The 25855-nt window shown below is 38.8% G+C and overlaps 1 protein-coding gene and 1 non-coding gene across 2 annotated transcripts; one reads left to right on the forward strand and one right to left on the reverse strand.

The window, feature by feature from the left end:
• Positions 1–1063: 1063 nt before the first annotated feature.
• LOC111436411 lies at positions 1064–3566 on the reverse strand. The gene is made up of 2 exons (XM_023074181.1): positions 2120–3566; positions 1064–1992 (listed from the first exon to the last, which is right to left on the reverse strand). Exons 1-2 carry the CDS (start codon positions 3564–3566, stop codon positions 1064–1066), a joined length of 2376 nt encoding a protein of 791 aa, XP_022929949.1.
• Positions 2860–2965, forward strand: LOC111436506. Its single transcript, XR_002709261.1, has one exon. It is a non-coding gene; the product is annotated as a Plant small nucleolar RNA R71 (small nucleolar RNA).
• Positions 3567–25855: the final 22289 nt, after the last annotated feature.

Consider the following 25855-nt stretch of genomic DNA (forward strand, 5'->3'; position numbering starts at 1 on the left):
TCAATCTTTCGATAGCTTCTATCTTGGCTCTATCAATTTCTATTCCTCTTCTTGAGATCTTGTGGCCTAACACTATTCCCTCATTGACCATAAAATGACATTTTTCCCAATTCAGTACAAGATTCTTCTCTTCACATCTTTGTAGAACCTTCCGTAGATTATACAAACAAGTCTCAAAAGATTCTCCATAAACCGAAAAATCATCCATGAATATCTCCATAAATGTTTCTACCATATCTGTAGAAATGACCATCATGCAACGTTGAAATGTTGTTGGAGCATTACATAGTCCAAAGGGCATTCGTCTAAAGGCAAAAATTCCATATGGGCATGTGAATGTAGTTTTCTCTTGATCTTCTAGACTGATTGTAATTTGATTGTATCCCGAATAACCATCCAAGAAGCAATAATGTGACTTTCTGGCAAGCCTATCAAGCATTTGATCAATGAATGGTAAGGGAAAATGATCCTTACGTGTCACTTTGTTTAGCCTTCTATAATCCATGCAAATTCTCCATCCATTCACTATTCTAGTGGGGATCAACTCATTGTTCTCATTTGCCTTTACTGTTATCCCTCCTTTCTTCGGAACACATTGAATAGGACTAACCCAGCTGCTGTTTGCAATTGGATAAATTATTCCAGCATCTAGCCATTTGAGAATCTCCTTTCTAACAACCTCTTTCATCATGGGATTTAATCGTCTTTGTTGCTCAATGGACTTAACTTTTCCTTCCTCCAATTGTATTTTGTGCATGCATAGTGAAGGGCTAATTCCTTTTATATCCGCCAATATCCAACCTATCGCCCTCTTATGCTTCTTCAATGTTTCTAGGAGCATATCCTCTTGAGTCGAGGATAATGTCGCAGAGATGATGATGAGTAGTGTCTTCTTGTCACCTAAATAAGTATACTTAAGGTTAGGTGGTAGTGGTTTCAAGTCCAGCTGCGGTGCTTCCTCAATAGATGGTCTCATCGGTGAACTCTTTCTTCCTTCACATTCTAGTGACTCAAAAGTTCTGCTGAATTCACCTAAAACTGCTAACTGTTCTATTGTGTCGTTCTAGCTGCTGTTTTCTTCCTGCTCGCTTTCCTCATCATCCCATTCCTCGGTCGTTGGTTGTTTTGTCAATTCATACACTGCTGAGCATTCTTCTATCACCACTGGATATTTCATACTGTCATTGATATTAAATTCAACTTTTTGGTAACTCATTCTTAACGTGATGGTTCCTTTGTAGACATCTACTAATGTTCTTCCGATTTTTAAAAATGGCCTCCCCAAAATAATTGGAACATCATGATCGACTTCATAATCTAAAATGATAAAATCTGCAAGAAATATGAATTTGTCAACTTGAATTAAGATGTCCTCAATCTTTCCTTCGGGATAAGTGATGGACCTATCGGCTAGTTGTAAGGTGACTGTAGTCGGTCTAGCCTCTCCAATCCCCAACTTCTTGTAAATAGATAGAGGCATTAAGTTGATGTTTGCTCCCAAGTCACATAATGCTCTTCCTAGTTCCTTTCCTCCAATTGATACAGGAATAGTGAACGATCCAGGATCTTTCTCCTTTAGTGGGATCTTGTTCTTCAATATTGCACTGCACTCTTCATTTAACGACACCACCTTAAATTCTTCAAACTTCCTTCTATTAATGAGTACATCCTTCAAGAACTTCACATAATTTGGCATTTGCTTCAAAGCTTCTACAAGTGGTATGTTTATATGAATTTCCTTCAGAATATCCATAAACTTCTCAAAATGGGCTTCCTCTTTCTTTCTCTTTATTCTTTGTGGAAAAGGAGGTGATGGTGTGTATGTTCTGCTCTCTTGTTCACTGCTGGCTGTTGTTTGCATTTTAGGCTGCTCCTCAACTTCTGCATAATCCTTGCTGTGTTCTTTCTGTACAGCAGCTTCCTCATTTCTCTGCTGTGTATCAGCAGTTTCTTGGGAATGGCTGTCACCTTGTTCTGCATTTTTTTCTCCCCCTGAGTATTTTTTTTCCTCTTCTCAACTCTATTGCTTGACATTGCTCTTTGCATTCTCTTTTTGGTGTTTCAGTGTCTGCTGGCAGCTTTCCAAGAGGCCTATTTCGTAACTCAGTTGCTAATTGACCTATTTGAACTTCCAAATTTCGCAATGAGGCTTGTTGACTTTGTATCACGGCATCATTTTTAGCCATATATTCCTTTATTAGGCTCTCAATAGATGTTTCCGATGTGTATTGAGCTTGGGTAGTTCCTTTCCCTTGGGTGTTGACTTGTTGAGAACTATAAGCCAATTGATTTTGTAATCTAAAACCTGAAGGGTAATTTGCTTTAGGTGGCATTTGTTGGTTGTACAAGCTTTGTCCCTTCCATGAGAAATTTGGATGATTTCTCCACCCCGGATTATAAGTATTTGAGAAGGGGTTATTTTTCAGGTTGCCTTGACTAGCTTGATTCCCAACATAAAAAATTGAGGCCGGATTGCTTGGACATTGATCAAAGGTGTGTTCCTCTCCACAATATACACAAGATTCGGCTGCTGTCTGGTTAATTGCAGCAGCTGTATGAACTGGTGCTTTGATCATGGAGTCTTGCCCTAACGCTAGATTTTGTAAAATATTAGTCACCGAAGCTAGTTGAGCATTGATAGAAGACAAAGCATCAACTTCAAGTACTCCTCGAGTCTTCCTTCCTGGGTTGCTTCTCACATCGGCCCATTGACAATTGTTAGATGCTATTCTCTCTAAAATCTCATATGCTTCATTGTATGTCTTTGACAAAATAGCTCCATTGGCGGAAGCATCAACTACTTGTTTAGTAACAATATTTAATCCATTGTAGAAAGTCTCCATTTGTATACAATGAGGTAGTCCATGGTGAGGACACTTTCTAAGCATCTCCTTAAATCTCTCACAAGCTTCACTTAGTGTCTCATCTTCAAATTGTTGAAAAGTAACAATCTCATTTTTGAACCGTGCATTTCTAGTGGGTGGGAAATACTTGATCAAAAAATTTTCTGCTAGACTATTCCACGAATCAATTGTTCCCGGTGCTAAGGTATTCAACCATGATTTAGCACCATCCCTCAATAAATATGGGAATAAGCTCAATCTAATCATATCTTTATCCACTCCTTGGAATCGAAATGAGTCACTATGGAATCGAAATGAGTCACTAACTCCCAAAAATGACTTTAGGTGTAGGTGAGGATCTTCCAACGGTAGTCCATGAAATTGCCCAATGGTTTGCAACATTTGAAACATCACGGGCTTTAGCTCAAACGTGGTTCCTTGTATTTCGGGTCTAATAATGCATGGATTTAGCTCTTCCACAGCTGGGTGTGCATATGCTCGGATTGCTCTTTCTCTATCATCTGCTAAATGAATTGGATTAGCAGTAATTCTTTCTTGATTAGCCATCATCGCTGGATTTTCAAATTCCCGATTCAACTGGGCTCCAAGTTCTATTTGCTGTATATTCTGTTCTGTCATTTTCTTTTTCTTCTTCAACCTTCGTCTAAATGTCCTCTCTATTTCAGGATCCAAAATAAATTCCAAACCCGTAGGTGGGTTCATACACAGAATTCTGCAGCAGTAAACTTAATTCTTCAGCAGTAAATACAGCAGTAGAAAACTCAGCTTACTATGGCTTCTTGTTAGCTCCAGCTCACAAAAATCTACAACAAGTAAAATAACCAAATTAGGTTCCTCGGCAACGGCGCCAAAAACTTGATCGCTTGTGGATGTATATAATAAAATGATGTAAAATTCACAAGAATAAGTGCAAGTATACGCTATCACAAGTAGCAAGTAATAAGTAAATTATCGATTCCATAGAGAACCTATCTTTTTGGTTAATTTTATCCTTGGAAATTAAGTGAGTTTTTGGGTAACGTTCAAGTGGGTGTTGGAGATTTTAACTATTTAAACAAAACTAAACAGAGTGCCACTGCTGTAAAAAAAACAGAAAATGATGAGAAAATCAACTATAATGAGGAAGGTTCGGCTAAGAGAGATTAAATAGATAAGTTGTTGAGTTTTGTAGTAGATTTTAGTTCCTTTTAATAGATTCTCAAGCCCACTTCCGAGGGTCATGAATGATGATTATTTCCATAATCGTTGTAATTTCTATTAACAAGGCTCTAGGAGAATAATTATTCCTAACCCTTCTATTACCCTTCAAGTCTCCTTGCTATGGAACTAGAGTGTTAAAGAGGATTTCATTGCTCCCTCTCTTCTCCCGAATAAGAGAACAACTATGTATGTAAAGTAGCTAAATAAACAAACATGTAAATCATTGACAACAACTCTTTAATAAACTAAAATCATACCGTCAACATACTTAAACTATATAAAACTCTCTCGCCTCCCCTATTAAGTTTAGATCTCCATACAAACTGAATGAAACAGAGGAATCCGCATCTTCATCATGTAAAATTGATGGAATAAGAAAAGAGAATAAGGAAATAGAGAGTTATCCCGGTTTGTTGCCGTTCGTCAATGGAAGTTTCCTTCTCTTGAGCTCTCACGTCCACCTCTTTGCCCTAAGCAATCCTTGTTGGTCTCCTTTTCCTCCTGCTGTCAACAGCGGCTGGATTAGGGTTTTCTTCTTCTTCTCTGGTTTCACAGCAGTTCACTGCAGCAGAGGCTGCTGCTGCGTAATTCGATTTTCTCCCCAAAAGTTGGCTCCTCCTCCTCTTGGTCTTTCTTTTCCTTTTATATTGAGCATGGGTTCCTCTTTAGGGCTGAAAAGAAATAAGTAGTACACATAGGATGCTCCTCATTGGGTAGTCAATGACCCACTTGGACTGATGACGTGGATTTATCATTTCCATGTCATCCCCCATTTGTTTCCAAATTCGCTACTCCCACATGGTTTGACATAAATGTCTGAAATTTTACCACATCACTCAATTAAATATAAAATTAAGATTGATTTATGCCAAATCATATTTTTTTCATGTTGGACCGCAATAAACGATTTCATGGTCACTTGGTAGAATAAATGGAGTTATAAATGAAAAAATGGGGGAATAAGAGTGCAATATTAACTAAAAAAAACTTAATATGCCTCTCCTTTTAGATAGTTAAGTTAAAAACTTAATATGCCTCTACTTTTAGATAGTTATCAACTCACACCCTTGGTCAGCCCTGCATTTTTCAAGATTTTTTTAGTCCATTGTACATCAAGAATTCAAAGATTTTCATTCACAGTTTAGCATACAAAATTACCTTCAATTATTAGCTTCAACTCTCGTTTTGGCTTCCTTTCCTTTGAATTACGCCTTCACGTACGTAGCCTTAGACCTAATTCTATTTTCAATTTTCTTGAAATACACCTAAACCTTCTGGAATCTCGATTTTGAATCAACTTTGGATGGGTTTTGTTTCTGTGTTTATTCTTTGTTTTCTCGCTCGACCTTACGTAAATCTACAAAGGAAAATACCCCTTGATGTCTCTTAATCTTCTTCCAACTTACCTATTTCCACACCACTTAAGATTAAACCCCGACCCACGTGTTTCCCTTTTTTCTTTCCTCGTGACAGTAGCATGGTTGCTGCTGTTTGTTTGTTTGTTTTTTTTTTTTTTTCTTTTCATTATACAATTATTCATTTCTATATCTCTTTTTATTGTTATTATTATTATTATTTAATCTAGAATATAACAATTTACCACAACTTTTATGAAGAAATTCAAGGTTAGGGTTGAATTGGATCGATGGCAGAGTTCCTATTAATAATGAGAAACATAAGTGAGATTGAAAGTGTGATCTTCATTAGTGTTCACGGCGTTTCAACAGGATACAAGCTACCAACTAACTTCTAACAATAAAAGAGAAATATACTCCCAATGGGAAAGATTGAAGAAAATATACTACCAACCAATTACTAAAGATAAGAAGAAAATACACCAGGAACCAACTCCTAAACATAAGAGGAAAAATATACTCTATAAAATATAATCCCTAATTAATTATATTTATACAACTAAATATATTCCACAAATATTTTTATATTTTAAATCAATTTTCATAATACTCCCACTCAAGTAGGGGAGTGTATGTCAATCACACCCAACTTGTCTTTCAGAAAAGCAATTCTTTCCAAAACTTGCATTTTAGTCGAGACATAACATGGTTTGATAATTTCAATTTGTAATTTTTTTCGAACTATATGGCAATCTATTTAAATGTGCTTCGTACATTTGTGAAAAGCTGGATTGGCTGCAATGCTGCTTGATTATCATGATACAACAATGCAAGTCCGGAAAACGAAATTTTCAAGTCTTGAAAAATGTATCTTAGCCAAGTAAACTCTAAACAAGTATTTGTCGTAGCTCAAAACTTGGCTACGGATGATTTTGACACATTGATTTGCTTTTTAGACTTGTAAGAAATAACTGAATTTCCGAGGAAGATGTGTCAAAACAAATAAAGGGAGCAAAAAGAACAATTTGAGGGGAGAGATCTTTCGGAACAAGGAACCTTAAACACTTATCTTTTAATTCTCTTTGTCGTTGTTGTTCGGGTGAAAAAAAACATACATCTCATGAGTATCTATAGTGGAGAAGCATTAATTTGTTTCCTAAACCTTCTCCTCAAGTTAAGAACCACTAACAATCTTCCTAATTAAATCATAAAACTTGGTTTACAACCACAAAACTTGGTCAACTATTAGCAATTCTCTTATAGTTGCTCTATAAGTTAGTAACTTATTCTACTAAGTCAAGTTTATAAGCTCACAATCTCCTCCATAAACTTGACATTGTTCATGATTCTTCACTCCCATCAATTTCTGCATCTCTGCAAACTTAATCCTTGCTAGGGTCTTGGTTAGAATATTAGCACGTTGCTCTCTAGTGCCTACAATCTCCACAACGATTTGTCTCACACACTCACAGATGAAATGGAAGCGAGTGTCAATGTGTTTACTATATCCGTCAAATACCAGATTTTTCATCAGTGCAATCGCAAATTTGTTGTCGACGTATAGAGTTACCGGCTTTAGTTTACTTCTAGTCACTCCACTTGACAAATTTCTCAGCTACAACGCTTGGCTCGACGCAGCTGTTCCTGCATGAACTCGGCCTCATAGAAAGATAGTGCAACAGTTCACTACTTCTGAGATTGGCAAGAGATTAAATTTCCATTGAGATCAAATGTCATTCCTGTGGTGTTTTTTCTATCGTCAATGTCTCCAGCTAAATCACTATCGGTAAAACCATGTAATACCCAAGCCTTGTAGAAGAACTTAAAACCTAATTTTTCTCCTTTAAAGTCAAATTTTCGAAATTTTATTGAGGGTTTTAAAGACCAAATTTTGAGATGAGGTAGAAGAGAAAAATGATTAGAAATATCTCACAACTCAAGAAGTATATAAAAGAAAAATGGTGGAAAATTAGAAAAATAGTCCAAGTGAATCTCGGAGAAATAATTTGGTCATTATACCCTCCTCCCACGTTAAGCACCTGAATTGAGGTTAGTACAAGATAAGGAAAGAAAGGAAAGGAAAGAGAGGAAAAGAAAAGAAAAAGAAAATAGAGAGAGAATGTTCTAGAGAGGGAAGGAGAAGTAACCGTCACAATTTCAATTCGACCATGAGAAGTTCGATTTTGGCCGAGATTTCTTCATTAATCCTTCACAGAACATATGAGAAGTATTCTGGACCTTTAAATCGTCCAAAATCGTCAAGGAACGAAGAAAATCCGTAGGCAAGTTATTGAACTTTTGCTTTCGAATTTTCCTTGAATCTGTGAGAAATATTGGGAGTTAGATTATGAAATTTGAGTATGCTAATCTAGAGAGGATTGCACACATAAGCTGTGAAGGGAGTCGTGATCGAATCGGATAAAAAATAGGAGTTCTGGTGTTCGCCAAAGGATGTAGGTGTTGATATTTCTTACCAACTTTAGACTGAGTTTATTATATGTGTGTTTAGAATTAAATTACAAAAAAAGAAAGACCTACTTGTAGATGGATGTAAACTCTACAAGTCTCATGACAGAATCGTGTTAATATAAGTTATATAGAATGAAATACAAAAATACAAAGAAAATGGAAAATAATTGATTTTCTGGAAAATCGCAGCGCTGTAGAGGAAGAAGACGAACGGTAGGGAGAGGGCCGCACTTCGTCGAAAAGAAGGACACGTGTCAAGCATGCATTAGTCGAGAAAAATCATAGAAAACCTATGCCGGGTAGGATTCAAAGACCAGTGCCCACTATCAGACCTGATAACCTGGCGCGACCCAGAATATCGACCCGATTCGACACCTAATCATAATTGCCACATGTCATGCACCCTTAACTTCGGTTGACTGTTCAGCTCGCGCCATGTGGTAATACCTCAGCGTGCATCTTCCCTCCCTCATACACGTTTGTACACACGCATGTGTACGTGTGGGAGAACCTCCAACGCTCGGGGTGTGTGAATCGATGCATGAGCCTCCTTTTTATCCCGATTTGACTCCTGTTCGACTGTTTTTGTCCCGATTTTGATACTAGCCTAAACTTAACTTGATTCAGGACCTACCAGTGAGCTTTCAAGAAATTTGGGGCTCCCAACTAGCAAAAAAAAAACAAGCTTTGAAGGGCATGCTTCATTCTGGTAAATAACCACCTGGATTTTAAGCAAGTAATACTTGTAGGGATCGCTAGGACATGCTAGTATGCGAGCATGATGGACCTTAGGTGGTTAGAATATGTGTAATTAGAACTGAGAATGAACAATTTTGGTGATTATGACATGTGCATGATGAAATTACGAAATTACCCTTAGAACAAGAGAATTGAGCAACATGCCTAGTTTAATGTCTTTCGTTGTAATATGATGGAGGATGAGATATTCTTATTTGTGCTCCAAGTGATTGATGGATGTTATCTCCCCGCTGAGCTTGTTTGACTGTTTGATTGTGTATATGATTTATGTTAAGATTTTCATGCATTTTAAGGCTGGGTAGAAATACCTGCTTAGAAATATATGTGAACGGACACATGCTTTAAACCGCATGAATGCCTCAAAGAACCTAATAGTTAAATTGACATGATTGAAGTAATTTACTTGATCATGAAACTAGTTGAGCTACTATTGAGTGTAGAGTTAAGATAAGGCCCACATCCTAATCCCGTTAAACCAGTTCTTGAGAACACTAGGGATTACATGGGTAGTTAGCTCAAGACAGGTGTATTAATATGATTTGAATAGCCTACAGAATCACAAAACTAGTTGAGCTACGATTTAGTGTAGAGTCGGGACAGAGCCGACACTCTAATCCCGTTAAACTAGTTCTTGAGAAGAATTAGGGACTACATGGGTAGTTAGCTCAAGACATGGACCCCTTATTGAACGTAGAAACAAACGAACCTATAAGTCAGTCCTGGTTGGACTAGGGACTACGCGGGTAGGTGGAAAGCCCTATTTTGTGTAGAAACAGGCGAACCTATAAACCAATCCTTGTTGGATTAGGGACTATACGGGTAGGTATCAAGATAAGAGCCCTTATTGAGTGTAGAAACGAGTCAAGATCGATGCTGCGACTTCATAAACCTGTCTTGGAAGAGATCAAGGACTACGTGGGTAGGTGGTTTAGCATGAACAACTCCTATTGAGCGTAAAAACAAGTCAAGGTCGACGCTGCGACTTCGTAAACCGGTCTTGGAAGATATCCAAGACTATGTGGGTAAGTGGTTTGCCATGAACATCTTATATTGAGTGTAGTAACGGGTCAAGGCCGACGCGGCGACACTGTAAACCAGTCTCGACAAGGGACTAGGGACTACACGAGCAGATGAATAATGAGGAATCACTTGGAACATTGTTTAGACCAAATGAAAGTCGTGGAAACCTACTAGGAGAAGGAAGCAATGAGAGCTTACAAGTAGCTTGCTTACTGAGTATATTTTTATACTCACCCCGTTTTCCCTTTCTTTTTCAAGTACAGGTCGAGGTGGGAGGTGTTCGGGAGCTGCAATATCACAGAGGGATGTCGTTCCGAAACATCAATTTGTTTTCACATTTGAAGCCTTTTGTATTTTCTTTTACATTTTTATTTTCCATTTGTGAAATGTTATAGAACATCCTTTTTAATCTTGTATTTAATATTGGTGTTGTTTACTTCTTTTTTGTTTTAAATTTTATTGGATTTTTAACATCGATTTTTATTTTTTTTGTTTTTGTCTTTTTAGTCTTGATTCGGTTTTCAAAGCCTAAAAAAATGGGATGTGACAAACCGACCAGCTCTTCAGAACTCGCCCTCTTTGATACTTCAACCCGTAGCTTGTGGTTTCCTTCACATAACAGAGAATGTGCTTAACCACTTGATGATGCATTATGGTGGACTTTTTCATGTACCTACTCACTATTCCAACAACATATGAAAGGCCCGGATGAGTATGAGTCAAGTACCTTTGACTTCCGATGATATGCCTGTACTCAGTAGAATTCACCAAGCTTCCTTCAACATTTTAACCGAGTTGTAACTTTGCTTCCATGGAATACTTGGTCCGGTTGCACTCTACCATCTTAAATTGTTGTAACAACTTCTTAGCATAGTCTGATTGCTTTAGCATGATGCAAGCTTTCCTTTGATCCACTTCAATACCGAGGTAGTACGTGGGTAAACCGAGATCAGTCATCTCAAATTTTTTCATCATTTGCTACTTTACCACTTTGACACCTTCTACACTTGTACCAGTGACGATCAGGTCGTCAACGTACACGCCAACTATGAGTGTTTTAGTCCCATTGTTTCTTGTATACACTGCTTGTTTTTGTGAGCAATTCATGAAGTTTAGACTCTTTAAGCTCTTGTATAGACGTCTGTTCCACGCCCTCGATGCTTTCCATAAATCGTAGATGCCCTTTGACAAGTTGTACACTTTGTGCTCTTCAGCTTTGATGACGAACCCTTCAGGTTAGGCAACATACACTTCTTCTTGGAGGTCACCATTTAGGAATCTTGATTTGATGTTCAAGTGTTGAGCTGCGACGACAAGAATCAATTTTACAGTGTCCAGTCTGTTGGATTTCGATAATCGGCCAGGGAAAACACCGAGAGGATATTGTCGACAGGAGGTTGTTGGAAGAAAGATAAAATGCGTAAAATAAGAGAGAGAGAAGGACTGAAAGTTTTGACTGCTCTTCAAAATCCGGATTGTTAAATCTTGTAAACAGATTTCCTATTTAAATACACCCTATCCTAAAAATGGGTGGAGAGTGGCCAACTGAATCTGTGCCACTTCCTAGAAAATTGACGTCTAAGAATTCGCTAATCCATTCGACGTGTTTGTCAAATGGTCAAAGGGAAATTAAATGTAAACGTGTGAATCTAAATAAGGAAAAAACAAAGGTTTTATCTAACAATCTCCTCCTAAAACCTGTGTTATATCTGCCTTATTTCGTTTCGTTTGAACTCTGTTTTGAGCCCTATGGCTCGGTGTCCCTGGCGGCATATCCTCCAGACTCCACGTCTTGTTCGGCCGCCTCTTCTTCGAGTTGGCGCGCCGCCAGTCCAGGTGGTTCACCTCTTCCTAATAGGTTTTCCATCTTCCGGTACCTGGCCGAGAGGTTGACCGGTTGCTCGGTGTCCCTGGCGGCATGTCCTCCAGACTCCACGTCTTGTTCGGCCGCCTCTTCTTCGAGTTGGCGCGCCGCCAGTCCAGGTGGTTCACCTCTTCCTAATAGGTCTTCCATCTTCCGGTACCTGGCCGAGAAGTTGACTGGTTGCTCTATCTCTAGCTTTAGGATGTAAAGGCAGTTTGTCGTGCACCGAACTTGCGTGAGCAACCGTCGTCGATCATCGCGGATCCTAAGTAGCCCGCGCTTGATGGAAATGTGGCAGCCGGCCTTATCGAGTTGACCCAGGCTCACAATATTAGCCTTGAGTCTCGGGATGAAGTAGACGTCGGTCAGCTTGTGATGACTGCCTCCCTTGTCGACGAATAGGATGGTGCCGTGCCCTTCGATCTCGACGACGGAGCCATCGCCGAATTTCACCGTCCCGCGAATCCCCGAGTCAAGCTCGAAGAACGCAGACTTGGCCCCGGTCATATGGTTTGTTGCCCCCGTGTCGAGGACCCATCGCCGGTGCTCTTGCTGCTCGCCTCTTTCACTGATTTGAGCGAGCACTCGCTCCTCCTTTAGTCGAATTGGCTCCCCAGGTGCATTTGTTATGCACAGTTGGAGTTCTTCCTCGGGTTCGACGCTCACCGGAGCAGTTATGCCGTCGTCGATTACCTCTGTGGATTTAGGGAGTTCTTCCTCGGGTTCGACGCTCACCGGAGCAGTTATGCCGTCGTCGATTACCTCTGTGGATTTGGGGAGCTCTTCCTCGGGTTCGACGCTCACCGGAGCAGTTATGCCGTCGTCGATTACCTCTGTGGATTTAGGGAGATCTTCCTCGGGTTCGACGCCAGGTAGGACTGATGCAGTCACCATGAAAAGGGTCGGCTCATCCTCCTCGGATTGAGCCACATGGGCCTTTTTTGCCGTCTCCTTGTTCCTGAGCTTGCTCCAGCAATTCAGGGTCGGCTCATCCTCCTCGGATTGAGCCACATGGGCCTTTTTGGCCGTCTCCTTGTTCCTGAGCTTGCTCCAGCAATTCTTGCTCAGGTGACCTCTTTTCCCACAGTACGAGCACTGGATTGGCCCGTCATCAGTCGACTCCTCGTTCTTTTGATCCGCCTCTTTCCTGTGCATGCGCCATCGAGATTTCCACGGCTTCTTACCGCCTTTGCGGCTGGAGGGCCCATTGCTCTCGCCGGTGTCGTCACGGAGCTTTAGGCGTGCAAGCCATTCCTCCTCAGTGAGGAGTAGACGACCCTCCTTGTCGGCTGAAATGGTATTTTTCTTCCGCTGCTCGACGTTACGCAGTCTTCCGGTCACCTCTTCCACCGTTAGGTCATTCACGTCACGATTTCTGTCTAGTTGATGCTGCCACCGAGTGTGGTGATGCTGTTGGCGAGCCCCGTGATTCGCATTGAAAAATCATCGACGAATTCGCCGGTCCTTAAAGGAGATCTCCGAGAGCTCCTTCCGCAGCTGCTCAATGTTGGATTCCCGCACGCGCTTGGTGGAGAGAGATGCCAACATCTCTGGGGGCACAGATCGTAATATGGCAGCGAACGCCAGCCGATCCTCCCGGTACTCGATTGTTTCTCCTTCCTCTGGCTCGAGAGCGTGTCATAACCCATGCGCCTGTAGGTTAACGCGTATCAACAAGGCCCACTCGTTGTAGTTGGACCTTGTCAACATCGGGTACTGAACGACGGCGGTCGTTGTCTCTCTGATCACTCGCTCAACAACTACTCGACGCCCGCCATCACGATGTCGGCCACGGCCTCTTCGTGGTGGTGATGGAGATGCCGGAACTTGGCGGCGTGGAGGAGTGAGCGAGCCTGCTTGAGATGGGCCCCACGATGTATTTATTTTTGCGCTTTGCATTTTCTTCTACTCGAACCTAAGACCTGTGTGTTATTAGGTCGACGCTCTAACCACTTGAGCTATTCAACTTGATTGTTGATAGGTTGGCTCTTCTGTGATGGTATACTACCGATCGCTTCAACGAGGCTCTGATACCACTTGTTGGATTTCGATAATCGGCCAGGGAAAACACCGAGAGGATATTGTCGACAGGAGGTTGTTGGAAGAAAGATAAAATGCGTAAAATAAGAGAGAGAGAAGGACTGAAAGTTTTGACTGCTCTTCAAAATCCGGATTGTTAAATCTTGTAAACAGATTTCCTATTTAAATACACCGTATCCTAAAAATGGGTGGAGAGTGGCCAACTGAATCTGTGCCACTTCCTAGAAAATTGACGTCTAAGAATTCGCTAATCCATTCGACGTGTTTGTCAAATGGTCAAAGGGAAATTAAATGTAAACGTGTGAATCTAAATAAGGAAAAAACAAAGGTTTTATCTAACACAGTCTAGCCATGGGCACAAAAGCCTCCTCAAAATCAACTTGTTTTCGTTGCACGTATCCTTTTGCCACGAATCTTGCTTTATGCATGATGACATTTCCTTCACTATTGTTCTTCAACTTAAACACACACTTCAAACCGATGGACTTGTGCTCGGACGGTAAGTTAGTTAGTGTCCACGTCTTATCCTTCTCAATGGCTTCAAACTCTTTTTGCATGGCCTCCTGCCACATCGTCTTGGTTGCTGCCTCACGACAAGTTGTCGGCTCCTCGTTCGTGAGCAACACTAACTAATCGGGATCCAATTCTTCTTCAAGTGTATCTGCATATTTTTCAGCAAAAGCATGAAACTTCTTTGGTTCATCCTTTGTCGTTGATCCTCCTGTGCTCTCGCCTGAGCTCTCTGGTTCTAGAGAATTCATCACGCCTTTTAGTGTCACTTGTGATTACATGTGTGTACTTGTTGGTATCACTGTTGGTGTACTTTCTAGGTCTGTTGTGTCTTTCTCTTCTTCCAAGGTAGTGAACCCTGTAACATTCTGCTTGTTATTGCCAACACTGACCAATCCCACTTCTTCTCTTCTTTGAATATAATATCTCTACTTACATAAATTTTCTCATGTTGCGGATCATACAGCTTGTGTGCCTTGGTTCCATCCTCTACGCCAAAGCACACCATCTTTTTGGCTTCTGTCATCAAGCTTTTTGATATATGGCTTTGTAGTCTTAACATGTGTTGTACAACTGAAGACTCTTAGGTACTCGAAGTGAGGTGTCTTGCCGAACCATGCTTCATAGGGGCTGCGAGTGTCTAACGCCTTTGTCGGTAAACAGTTTAGAAGATAAGCTGCATGTCCTATGGTGCAATTTTTTCGTTCGATCACACCGTTTTGTTGTGGAGTGTATGGTGCAGTGAGTTGACGCGTAGATACCTTCCTCTTCGCAAAGCTTTGAGAAGTTCTAGGATAAGAACTAATCATCCCAATCGTTTTTTAAAGTTTTCAGCTTGTGATCAGACTCGGTTTCAAAGAGTCTTTTGAAATTCTTAAACGCACATAATGCTTCTCCTTATTCTTTGAGCATGTACACCCACATCCAACGACTATAATCGTCAACAAGTAAGATAAAATAATTGTTATCAGCAATCAATGACAGGGTGATCGGGCCACACAAATCTGCATAAACCAATTGCAGTGGTCACTCAGCACAAAAACTGGTTTGAGCTGGGAACGATGTTGACTTCTGACAATCGTGAGGAAATCGTTGACGGAATAAAAACGGTCGAAGGAAATTTGTTGGAAGAAAAAAAATAACGGAAGACTAACAGAGAGAGAAAGTATGCACTGAAGACTCGATGGATTGTTATTTTCATTAGTTTGACATATTTAAATAACCATCTTATCCTAAATTTAGTAGTAGTGGCACAAATGGCCAGCAAAAAATACGCTCTTCCATTATACGGGTTGGGTAGCTTAGCGTTAATTCATATATCCAAAAATAAAAAAAAACAACTAACTAAGTTTAAGGAAACATGTGAATAACCTAAATAAGGAAAAACCATAGCTTTCATCTAACAAACGATAGTCTTGTTTGTTTAGAGACTAGGCAACTTTCACATAGCTAGTTCGGGTGTATGAGTGTGGGTAACCTCGTAGCCATCTTCTTCTCTCCAATCATTTTGAGCGCCTGAATGTTCATGTGCCCAAGTCTTGCATGTTGTAGCCATGCTAGGGTTGGTTGACTGATCTCCAATAGTATCTTGTACAGGCGATTATGTGACCATTTTATCTTCATCAACAAAGTTTCAATTATGTTGAACATCTTGAGGGTCGGCTAACTCCACTCTGCTGCCTTCTTTCATCATCTTGGTAAGATTGATAATGTTACTCTTCAAGTTTGGGAAATAATATACCTTGATCTTTAAACGTTGGTCGTCATTCTTGCACTAGAACAAGATGAATCATTTGCCTTAGATCGGTACAATTGATCAATCGCCAAATATCACGTTTTCGATGAGCTTCTTAGATCGGTACAATTGAACAATTGCCAAATATCACGTTTTCGATGAGCTTCTCATCAAGCTCCTTGAAATTTGTTCGATCTCCGATCATCTAAAGCAACACTTGTTCACATAGGAATCCCATCCAGACAGATGAAAAGAAGGACCGGTTGGAAGTGCCGGCCACGATAATTTCAAGATTGAGAAAAAGTCTTGATTAAGTTGAAGTCAGATCAGCTCCGAGTTCAAAGTAACAAGAACCAGATGTTAGGATCGCACAACAACGCACACGCTCGATCTAGATGAACACAAAGAACAGGATAGAGAAAAGTGCAAGGAGAACTCTGGCTAAAAGAATTTTTTTATTGATGACTTCACGTATGTACAGTAAGAGAGAATTACAAAGAACAGAAAGTACATTTCAAAGCTCTACCGAACGGGATATATATATAGTTCAGTTTACTATATATAGCTTTACCAGATTTAACCATTTATTATATATAACTATTTACTATATATAGCTTTACCCGATTTAACCATCTACTATATATAGTTATTTACCATATATAGCTTTACCGAATATAGCTTTACCAAATATAGCTTTACCGAATATAACCGTTGACCAAGCTATAAATAAGCAGCAAGCTCCATAACCTAACAATTCTCCCACTTGGAGACTGATCTAGTCAACCAAGAATTTCATTCTCAAACGACCATGAGCATCTTCATGGTCTTCATGGCACCATATCAATTGAGGCTTTGCACAACCTCAATATTCCAACATCAACACATTTTGTCAACATGTTTGTTGGATTCTTTGGACCCTCTATCTTCTCCAAACACATCACCATATTTCACTAACCTGCAAGTGAAATGGTATCGTCTTCTGTGTTTTCTCTTTAAATGATAGACCGGGTTCCTTCGTCAACTGTATGACACTTTGACTATTTCTGTAAAGAATATCTTCGTGCTGCTTCTTACCCATTCTTCTAGATAGTCAATCATCCATATCGTCTTCTTTCCAGCTTCAACTATTGCCACGTACTCAATCTCAGTACAATGCATTTTTGAAGCCTAGATGTCCCATCATCCATGGCTTGCTTCTACTTGGTTGTATCCTCCAACTATAGGGCCTCATCAAAGGGTTGTGGTGTCCTTTCATCAGCAACGGATAGTGTAATGAAGGTACATACATATCTGGTACTCTGATAGTACAGGATGATCTTCTCAACACCAATTCAGGTGTCACTTGCTCCACTGCTGATTCCTCCGCAATAACCTCAGGAGTTTGTTGAGTATCTGCTACAAGATCACTTTGTGATTTTCTCCGCAACTCATCCTCAACTCCCACTTGCTTTGTTGTCTTGGAACCTTGCTCCACATCTGGTTCCTCAGCAGTAGTCTCAGGAGTTTCTTGAGTATCTGCTACAGCATCACTAGGTGAGTTTCCATGCAACTCAAGCTCAACTCCTACTTGCTTCGTGGTCTTGGAACCTTACTCCATATCTGGTTCCTCAGTAGTAGTCTTAGGAGTTTCATGAGTATCTACTACATCACTAAGTGAGTTTTCCTGTAACTCAAGCTCAATTCCCACTTGCTTCGTCGAACCTTGCTCCACATATGGTTCCATTTCCAACCGCACTTTCTTCAATTCTCTGGCGGTCCTTGTGAAGCTAACTCGTTTCTGCTTGCTCATAACGTAGTTCTCACAACGACCCACATCAACAGATTTCAAACCTTCTAAAACTCCTTTCGTAGCCAGCCTCTTCATTTCTTTCGCGCTCATATGTTCAAGTCTATTGTGCCGTAGACTTGAATTTGAAGCACTCTCAGCAACAACAGCTATGTTCATACACCCTATAGTGGTGTATAAGGTTCCAGATTTTGAGCCACGTGCTACCACCGTAGCACCCTTCATAATCTTCCACGACCTCTTCCCTAACTTTGTAATATAACCTGTGCTATCCAACTGTCCAATAGAGATCAGGTTTCTTTTGAGACCAGGAATATATCTGACATCCTTTAATGTCCACTGATTTCCTGCTGGAGTTTTTATGCAGACATCTCCTTTTCTTTTAATCTCCAAATCTTTGTTGTCGGCAAGATACACCTTCTCGAAATTTCCAAACTTGAAATTTCGGAACAACTCTTTATTTGGAGATGAATGAAAAGATGCACCTGAATCCAAAATCTAGGATTCAATAACTGTCCACGCTGAGGATTCGAGCATCCCCAATTTCTTCTGCTGAATTTATAGAATCATCATCATCTCCAGATTTGTGATTCTGCTTCCTCTTTGGTCTTGTACAACCTCTCCAAAAGTGACCTTTTTCTCCACAATTCCAACACGTTACGTTTGGTCTATTTGAAGATTTTTCTCGGTTCTTTGATTTTGATCGCCCTTTGTTTGGGCCCTTCGGTTTATTTCTTCCCCTTCGATCAACATTGAGAGCATTGCTTGATGAATCTCTAGTTTTCCGTTTGCGAATACTTTCGCTGAGAACTACATCTCGAATTTCACCAAACCTCAGTTTATCAGATCCTCGGGAACTGCTGATTGCGGCAACAACAGTATCCCATGACTTGGGTAAGGATGACATCAAAATCAACGCTTTAATTTCATTTTCAAAATTAATTTTCACCGAACTCAGTTGACTTATGATCATATAGAATTCATTTATATGATCAGCAACAGGTCCACCTTCAGACATCTGTAGATTGAACAATCTCCGCATCAAATACACCTTGTTCATAGCCGATGGTTTTTCATACATATTTGACAGTGCCTTCAATAGATCTGACGTTGTCTTCTCCTTGATAATGTTGAACGCCATATTTCTGGATAGCGTCAGCCGGATCAGCCCCAAGGCTTGTCGATCCTTGAGCTTCCACTGTTCCGTGGTCATGGTATCCGGCTTCACCCCTAACAGAGGTTCGTGAAGATCTTGCTAGTACAGATAATCTTCAATCTGCATCTTCCAAAAACCTAAATCGAATCCATCGAACTTCTCAATTCCAATCTTTGAACTTTCCATCTTCACAGATCGTGGTGAATTTTGCCTAGCTCTGATACCAGTCGTTAGGATCACACAACAACGCACACGCTCAATCTAGATAAACACGAAGAACAGGATAGAGAAAAGTGCAAGGAGAACTCTGGCTAAAAGAATTTTTTTTATTGATGACTTCACGTATGTATAGTAAGAGAGAATTACAGAGAATAGAAAGTACATTTCAAAGCTCTACCGGACGAGATATATATATATAGTTCAGTTTATTATATATAGCTTTACCAGATTTAACCATCTACTATATATAGCTTTACCTGATTTAACCATCTACTATATATAGCTATTTACCATATATAGCTTTACCGGATATAACCGTTGACCAAGTTATAAATAAGGAGCAGGCTCCATAACCTAACACCAGAGACTCGTGCAAAAATACTACAGACCAATCGAAGTTATCCTCAAGGTCGAAAAGTCATCATATAGGATCCAGTTACTCTCATGGACGTTGACAAGCTCTATTGTCCTTGTTAGTAACTTGAAACGTTACAATCCCGACCAAGAAAACGTCAAGCACAAGGAGGAGGCACAACCTTACACAAAGAAGAAGAATGTTCCAGCGAAGAAAGTAGGAGAGACTCTAAAAGAGAAAATATGAAGACTTAACGAACCGAGAAGTGGTTTTCAACAGTTCCTAGCATATTGGAAGAAACTCTTCAATATCGAGATCAACTGGAAGAGCATCGAAAGTCTTGAAGCCACATTTATCCTACATCACTGAGTTCACAAAGAGTCGGTTGAAAGAGATGTCAACCAATTGAGTGGAGGAGAATGTCACAGTCAGACTTGTCCAAGGCTTATTGTCCATCGCCGCATGTCGAACGTCTTGGTCATGCTTGTCCAAGATGTAGTGTCCATGGCCGCATACCTATTTCAAACTCTTTTACTCGTTTTCACATCAGATAGATCGTTACTATTATTTTTGTGCCAATACGAGATGTTTGACCAGTCACCAAAATCATGTCTACACCCGTCAGAGCTAAAATGCCCCAAAATTTACTATATGGGAGGTAGCTAGTTGTCAATTCTTCCTACTCGGGTTATATGTCATCAAAGTCATTGTTGTGTAAGGACAGGGCTGGCTTTATGACTCCAAAAATACGGGTATTTTTCTTTCACGAAATATATCAAAAGTAATTTGAAACATAATATATATTATATTTATATTGTAACAAAATATTGTTCATACATTAGCAATTTAAAAATACGACATGACAGTTAAAACACAAAATATTTTAAAACAAAAGGGTTGAGGACGACGGGTGAGGCTTGTCTATGGCGCCTGCTCTAGAGTCTGCTCTTGACCTCGACAAGCTCCTTATTACCTAAAAAACATGAAAAATAAGGAATGAGTATAGAGACTCAATGAGTAGCCTACTTGTAGGCTCTTAATTGTGTCCTTGATATGCTAGGGTACTACATTCTTTCTTATCTTGTTCTGGATCTAGTTGTAAGTACTTGGTCCCTCTAGTTCTTGTTCTTGTGGACTCTTGTGGGTTCTGATATAAAGGCCTTAATATTATGGTTCTTAGTTCTTTATTCTTGTCCTTATAATTTTGATCTTAATCCATGTTCTAGTCCTTGACCGTTGTCTTGTTCTTGGTACTTTCTAGGTTTTTCTTCTGTTCTTGGTTTTTTCTCCAAGACACTCCCCCTAGGATTTACGGTACAAATCATGAACCTAAAAAACTTGTGTCCAAGGCTTCATACGTTCCAAGTGACACAGTCTTAACCTACGTCCAAGGCTTTATGCGTTACAAGCGACTAGTCTAAACCCGCATCTAAGGCTTGCCCTGCGGTACGGTCTGAAAACCTACATCCAAGGCTTCTTGGTTCCAAGCGATGTACTATGATTTAGCATCAAGGGCTTGCCCTATGATAAAGCCTGAATACCTATGCCAAGGCTTTATACTTCCAAGCGGCATAGTTTGAATACCTACGTTCAAGGCTTCATACGTTTCAAGTAGCGTAGTCTGAGTCTTGAACATGTTGTACCGTATGAGGTCTTAGGAGGTTTTTGATTCATGGCTAAGGTAATTAAATCTCCTCTTGTTCCATCGTAGCCATAGATTACTCCCCATGATAGACCATAAAGGTCACGAGATAGGTGAAAAACGTGAACATGACATCTTGCAAATCTTCAGGTACCCATAACATGATGCAAGACATCTCATCTAGGTGAGGAAAATATGAGGCCAAACATGACATCTTTCTAAGAAAAACAAGGTGAAGGGCATCCAGCCTAGAAGAGGAAACATAGGCTTTTGAAAGCACCGCATGGTGGGAGGTCTTGGGTCACATTGAACATGATTAGAGTATTGCCTAGCATTTTCTTGAGTTTCTGTGTCTGAGGATCTTGGTCCCTTATCTTTGAGTGGTACCTAACATTCTTCTTACCTTGGTAGTTGTAGAGCTTGTGTGGTATTGTTGTTGGTTCTCAATCTTATAAGTTTCTAAGGTTCTTAATTCCTTGAGGCATAAGTTGTAATATACATTCATAAAAATATGAACTCATCATATTAACAAGCCTAAGTGTATTCAAGAAAGTCATAGAGCCATAATAAATTCTCTAAAGGGTTCTAGAAGAGTCTTGAGTCATGGGATATTTCTTTTAGATGTTTCTTGGGTCCTAACTTGGTCTAGATTCCAAACTTGCTCTAATCAACTTGAAATCTTGAACATACCTTCATGTCCTTGTTAGTAGGCCTTTTAAGAAGAAGCAAGTCATTTGGAGCATGTCTAAACCTTAAATTATCAGAAGGAGTCCTAGGGCATTTTGGTCATTTTACCCCTAATTCTTGATTTGGCTTCTTAACCTTATCCAATAGCTTTAAAACTTCATAACATCATCAAACATCATAAAATAAGATATAATACAAAGTTTCATAGTATTTGGAGGTCATCTAGATCATGAACCGTAGGTAGATTACCTTAGGGGTATTATGGTCATTTTACACCGTTTCTTGGTTTAGCTACTTATCCTTATCCAATGACCACCAATTTTCATACATAATCTTAACATATCATAATATGATAAGTATTGAAATTTCATAGGCAGCAGAGTTCATCTAGTGGCTTATTTTAACGTTACTTAAATCCCAAGCAAGTTCATTGTTGACATATTTCTTAAGAAAAATCGAAGGTGGCTATTTATCTCGTCGTTGACGTTCGAGACCTCTATAATCAAGCTTTAGATATCTAAATTATTCAAAATTTTCTTTACTAGATTCATCTTTGAGTCTAGTTTGAGGAATATAAACAAAGTGTAGAAAGGTCAACATAGGGCTACCTTTGACTTTTATTGGTCAAAGTTTGACCTTTGACTTTGGACTTCATCTTCTTCGTTGACCGCTACAAAAATCATGATTTGCCCTTATCATATACTTTTAGTTTTGCCCTTGTACAATCCTATATAGGCCTCGAATGGACTCGATTGCTTCACACAACGTTTAGATGAAGTTTCAAAGAAGAGGTAGATACCAATTTCATACCATTTTGTGGACTGTAACTCGAGTTATAACATTTCAAAGTTTGTTGAAAAACTTGCTTCTCACCGGAATAAATTTAGAAACGGTTTGTTGGACAGCCAATTCTAGAGCTTTTCAAGGGCCAAATCCTTCACAAAACTGTTGGGGAATCCCATATGGAATGTGTAGAGAATAGGTAGGAGGAATGATAATTAACCAAAGACCTCGAATTTAGAATAAATCTGAGGAAGAAAAATTCATAATCTAAAAGCTTCATACTCGAGTTTTAGGAATCCTCATCACTTGATTCTTATTTTAAAACATTCTCCCGAACTTCTTATTTATAAATGAAGTTTGCATGACCATTGATTGTTTCAGAATCATGGTTAAATTTTTCTTTTTTTTTAACGTTTCTGGAATTTACATTACAAATATCTACTCCGATAAGGATGTTGCTAATATTAGTTTTGCGTTTCAACCGTTGGATCTAAACAACCTTGATTCTTCTTGAACATATTCAAATTTAAGCTCAATCCAACGATTGGATGTGAAGGCATGGATGATTTCATAACAATGGGTGGTTCTGGAATGCAAATTTGTTTGCATATTTTCTTTAATGCCAATTAAGCCGAATTTTAGGGGCATTTTGGTAATTTGTCATTTTTCAAATATTTTATTTTATTTTTTCAAAAAATCGAAAAATGACATTTTTGCCATTTTTGCCTCATTTGTGACCCTAGTTCCTTAAAATTACTTGCCAGTGTATAGAAATGTCTTAATACCATTTTCCTTCCTTAAATCTTACTTTTTTTTTTATGCACGGTCTTACATGGTCGGCTTAAATCTTTATGGGGGTTGATTATTTTCATTTTTTTTGGTGTTACAGGTTGCCTATTCGCTTTTAGCTTATAACAATTCTTTTTTAAAATTATTTTTAACGCATTTCCTCGCTCGTGTTTTTTAAAAATATTTCTACTATCGTTTTTTGGGTCGCACAATCATTGTTTTACTATCGCAAGAGTGCAATTGTGATACTTAGTACACATATGTGAAACATGCTCAATATATGGGAAAAAAACAAGTAATCTTTAAGTATTATGCTCAAACATGAATCATAAACATCATGTACTAGACTGATGACATGCAAACACATGAATAACATCATGTATAAGGCCCATGCCGTGCACACCCAAGTTTTACTCAAGCTTAACGAGATCACTAAATCTTTTGTTGGGAAAAGAATATTGAACAAGATAGCAAAAGGCTGCAAATGCTTTATAAGTTTACTCACTCATTGTTATAGAATTTCAGTATATATAGACTTACACAATAACTAGAAATAAAAAATGATGGAAATTATTCTAAACAATTGACCATAAATACAAACAACTTCCTCAAAACTTGGTTAGAATTTTGAATCATATTTCAACATTTCCCTTAATTCAAAATTGCTGTTACAATACTTCAGAACAATTTCTTCTTTTACAACAAGATTACGAATATAATGATGTCGAAGTTTAATATGCTCTGTTCTGCTGTGAAATGTCGGGTTCTTTGTCATAGAAATAGTTGCTTTGTTATCACAAAATATCTTTGTGGCCCCTTTTTGCTCTTGTTGAAGATTAGCTAACACTCTTCTTAACCAAATGGCTTGACACGCTGCTGAAGTTGCTACAACATATTTTGCTTCTGACGTTGACAGCGCCACTGTTGCTTGCTTCTTTGAGCTCCAAGTTATCACTCCTGATCCTAAAGTGAAAACATTGCCTGAAATGTTTCATCTATTATCTAATGATCCTGTCCAATCGCTATTAGTGAACCCATATAATTTGAAATTAGAAGATTTAGAATACCAAATGTCATACTTTATAGTTCCGACCACGTAACGTAATACTCTTTTTGCTGCTCCATAATGAACTTTTGAAGGATATTGCATAAACCTATAAATAATACCAACAGGAAATGCAATGTCAGGTAGTGTGTGAGTTAAGTAAATTAGTCCACCAACCAAGCTTTTGAACCTTCTAACATCTGTCATTTATGCTTCATCCTCATATTGTAATTTTCCATTAATATTCATGGGTGTAGCTGCAGGCTTACAATTAAGCATACTAAATTTACTCCTAATATCTTTGACATATTTTCTTTGTGAAATAAAAATTTCATCTTCAACTTGATATACTTCAAGACCAAGAAGATAGTGTAATAGACTCATATCTGACATCTCAAATTCACTCATCATTTGAGACTTAAATTTATCCAAAAAAGAGTTAGAAGAGCTAATATAAATGGTATCATCAACATAGAGACAAATAATGATGAAATCACTTTTACCTTACTTTTTCACTTAAAGAGTAGGCTCATTCTCACTTCTCATGTATCCTTTTTGTTGAAAATACTTATCAATCTTGTTATACCAAGCTCGAGGGGCCTGCTTTAATCTGTATAATGTCTTTCTCAGCTTGTATACCTTTGTTTCTTTGTCTTTCTTTATGAATCCCTCTGATTGTGCTACATAGACCTCTTCTTGTAAATCTCCATTAAGAAATGCTGACTTGACATCAAATTGATGAAAAGACCACTACAATTCTGCTGCTAATGCTAGAATAGTTCTTATAGTTTCAGAACGAGCAACTGGAGAGAAAGATTCTTCAAAATCTATACATTGTTGTGCACACCCTTTTGCTACAAGACGGGTCTTATGCTTTTGTATGCTTCCATCTGGTGCAAATTTTTTCTTGAACATCCATTTCAAGTTGATTGCATTTGTCTCATTTGGTAAGTCAACCATCTCCCATGTTCCATTTTCATTTTTCTCAATTGACTGCATCTCTTCTACAATGGCTTTCTGCCACTCTTCTTTTTCAGCTGCTTCTTCATAACTCATAGGGTCTGAAACAATAAGAGCAAATTGACATGATGCATATATGTCAGCTAAAGATTTATACTTCTTTGGAGGTGTCTTATCCGAAAATTCTTCAAGAGAAGAGTTGTTTTTAGTGATACTGAAGATGATAAATTTAAAAAATTTTGTGTTGAAGTAGAGACACTAAAAGATGCACTGGAGTTGACCTTTGTCTCTTCATCTAGAGAAACTTCACTTGTATCTTACTGCTCTATTCTTTACTCCAATTTCAACTCACATTTTCATCAAATAGTATATCCCTTCTAACTTAAATCTTTTCATTACGAGGGTTGTATAATTTATATGCCTTTGATTGAGTTCAATAGCCAATGAAAATGCATTTTTCAAAATTTTCATCCAACTTTTGACGAATTTGAGGATTTTTCAAAGCATAAGCAACACAACTTAAAACTTGTAAATGACTTACATATAGTTTACTTCCATGTCATGCTTCATAATAAGTTTGATTCATAATAGCCTTTGTTGGTGAGAGATTTAATAGA

This window comes from Cucurbita moschata, unplaced genomic scaffold, assembly GCF_002738365.1.
Source record: "Cucurbita moschata cultivar Rifu unplaced genomic scaffold, Cmos_1.0 Cmo_Scf00054, whole genome shotgun sequence".
In the NCBI taxonomy this organism is placed as follows: Eukaryota; Viridiplantae; Streptophyta; class Magnoliopsida; order Cucurbitales; family Cucurbitaceae; genus Cucurbita; species Cucurbita moschata.

Coding starts and splice junctions, on each gene's coding strand:
- LOC111436411 (XM_023074181.1), bottom strand. CDS start 3,566: ATGAACCCACCTACGGGTTTGGAATTTATTTTGGATCCTGAAATAGAG. Junction 1,993..2,119: donor AAATTTGGAAGTTCAAATAG/GTCAATTAGCAA, acceptor AAAAATACTCAG/GGGGAGAAAAAAATGCAGAA.